General features: G+C 43.8%; 1 protein-coding gene across 1 annotated transcript in view; it reads left to right on the forward strand.

Annotated features, from left to right (window-relative positions):
• Nucleotides 1–943: 943 nt before the first annotated feature.
• The window catches only part of SS1G_05042 (predicted protein), a gene marked incomplete at both ends in the record, with an annotated part of 1,196 nt that continues 440 nt past the window's right edge, over nt 944–1,699 (forward strand). Inside the window, 3 exons of the mRNA XM_001593565.1 lie at nt 944–977; nt 1,240–1,331; nt 1,508–1,588. Coding sequence (XP_001593615.1) covers nt 944–977; nt 1,240–1,331; nt 1,508–1,588 — 207 coding nt within the window. The remainder of the gene's footprint in view (nt 978–1,239; nt 1,332–1,507; nt 1,589–1,699) is intronic.

Here is a 1,699-nt window from a genome sequence, read left to right on the forward strand (position 1 = left end):
GGGTCCCCAGTACCTTTGGAGATCATTTCCTTCTTTTCCTCCCAAGATACAACAACCTTAATAGGCAACTCAACTTTTTCTTCTTTGACTTTTTCCTATGCCCCTTCAAAGTCCATATTAATGTGAAGGAAACGCAAGAGTCAAGCGTTAGTCATTCATCGGTATAAAACCTTATCTTGCTCTCTATCTTGTCGATTTCTTCTCATACATCCGTCTGATAGTCTTCAGGGAGTTAAAATGCTGTAGCAGATAGGAAGCCCTTAATAGATCTCCATTCCATTGATTCTGCCGTTCTGTTTGTTGCATTTCCTACTTTGTTATGTGGGTAAAGAGTATCATGTGCGAGGTGGACTGATAGGGTAAAATCGACCCGACGCAGCATCTTCTGTTTGCCTTATCTACGGCACCAATTCTGAAATTTTATCTCTCAAATGTCGACTACTTGAATCTATTTCCGTTGTAACATTTGTCGGTCGTCTAGTTATCATCTGAGTTTCCTTTTCCCTCAAATCCGGGGTTGGACTGTCAGCCTAAGGTTTTCGGATTCACAAAAAGATTCATCATTCACTAGTTACAGCTTACTGTCCAAAATAACTCCAAGAATACTCCGATAGATTAGTTTTTGGCCTACAGCATGGAGTATAATCGTAATTCGAATGATCCTTCAATGGACATTGATAGTTATCGAAAGTACCGTTTACGCAGCGTTCACTTTCTCTACTGAGATGGCGGCGCACATTTCTTCGATCCTATTTATATCACAACAATGACGATAATTTATCCTTATGACTATGGCTAGGCAACTTCGAGATTCACCTTCTTTGTCTTCCACATGACATCCCAAAATAGGTCGTGAATCAATGGAGACCATGTTTTGTCTCCGTCTATTCACAAACATTAAAGTTCGACATCGAGTTCCTTTGATAAAGTCGATCTAGCCGAAATGGCTTCAATATCTACCCTTCGCGAAAGCCATGGTAACTTATGGCTACCGACTCGACAATATTACTGTCTCATACAATACAATAACCTCATACGATATGACGACCCCGAACTATTCTGAAGAGGTCAGCGGTTCAGTCTCGGCCGCAGTAGGCATTTTGACATCGGCAACTCCAAATTTGGTCATTCCGGTCGATACTGCTAGTATCTCCACGTCGACTAGTAGTACACTGGCTGCTATTGAAAGCTCGATATCACAACCAGCGTACTCGGTACCAGATCCTAATGTCCTCGTAGTTACTACCTTTTCAACCACGACTGTTCCATACACAGATCCAGTTGTTCAAGTTCCTACTCAGCCAAGCACTGATAATGTCGAGCCCACCCTCGTATCTACTTTCCTCCTTTATGGTTTTCCTGTAGCCGTGACACCCTCGAGCACTATAGATATCGCTCCCTCTGTTACCATACTCCCGACTATCCCACCTATTGCTCCCCCCCTGCTGAATTCCACGTCACCAACGTCCTTTTCAACTCTAACGCTATCATATATCGATCCTACCAGCTTAGAAACATTAACCTCTACACCACCACCAACACCATTGTCGCCGATATCGTCATCGTCATCGTCATCGTCATCGTCATCGTCAGCCAATAATCCCGCCTCCACCACCTCTACTATACCGCGACCCACCACTTCTAGCAACTCCTCATACATGCCAATTCTGTCGGGGTCTACGTCGGAGCCGCAACTGGT

The sequence above is a fragment of the Sclerotinia sclerotiorum genome, genomic scaffold, assembly GCF_000146945.2.
Source record: "Sclerotinia sclerotiorum 1980 UF-70 scaffold_6 genomic scaffold, whole genome shotgun sequence".
NCBI lineage: Eukaryota > Fungi > Ascomycota > Leotiomycetes > Helotiales > Sclerotiniaceae > Sclerotinia > Sclerotinia sclerotiorum.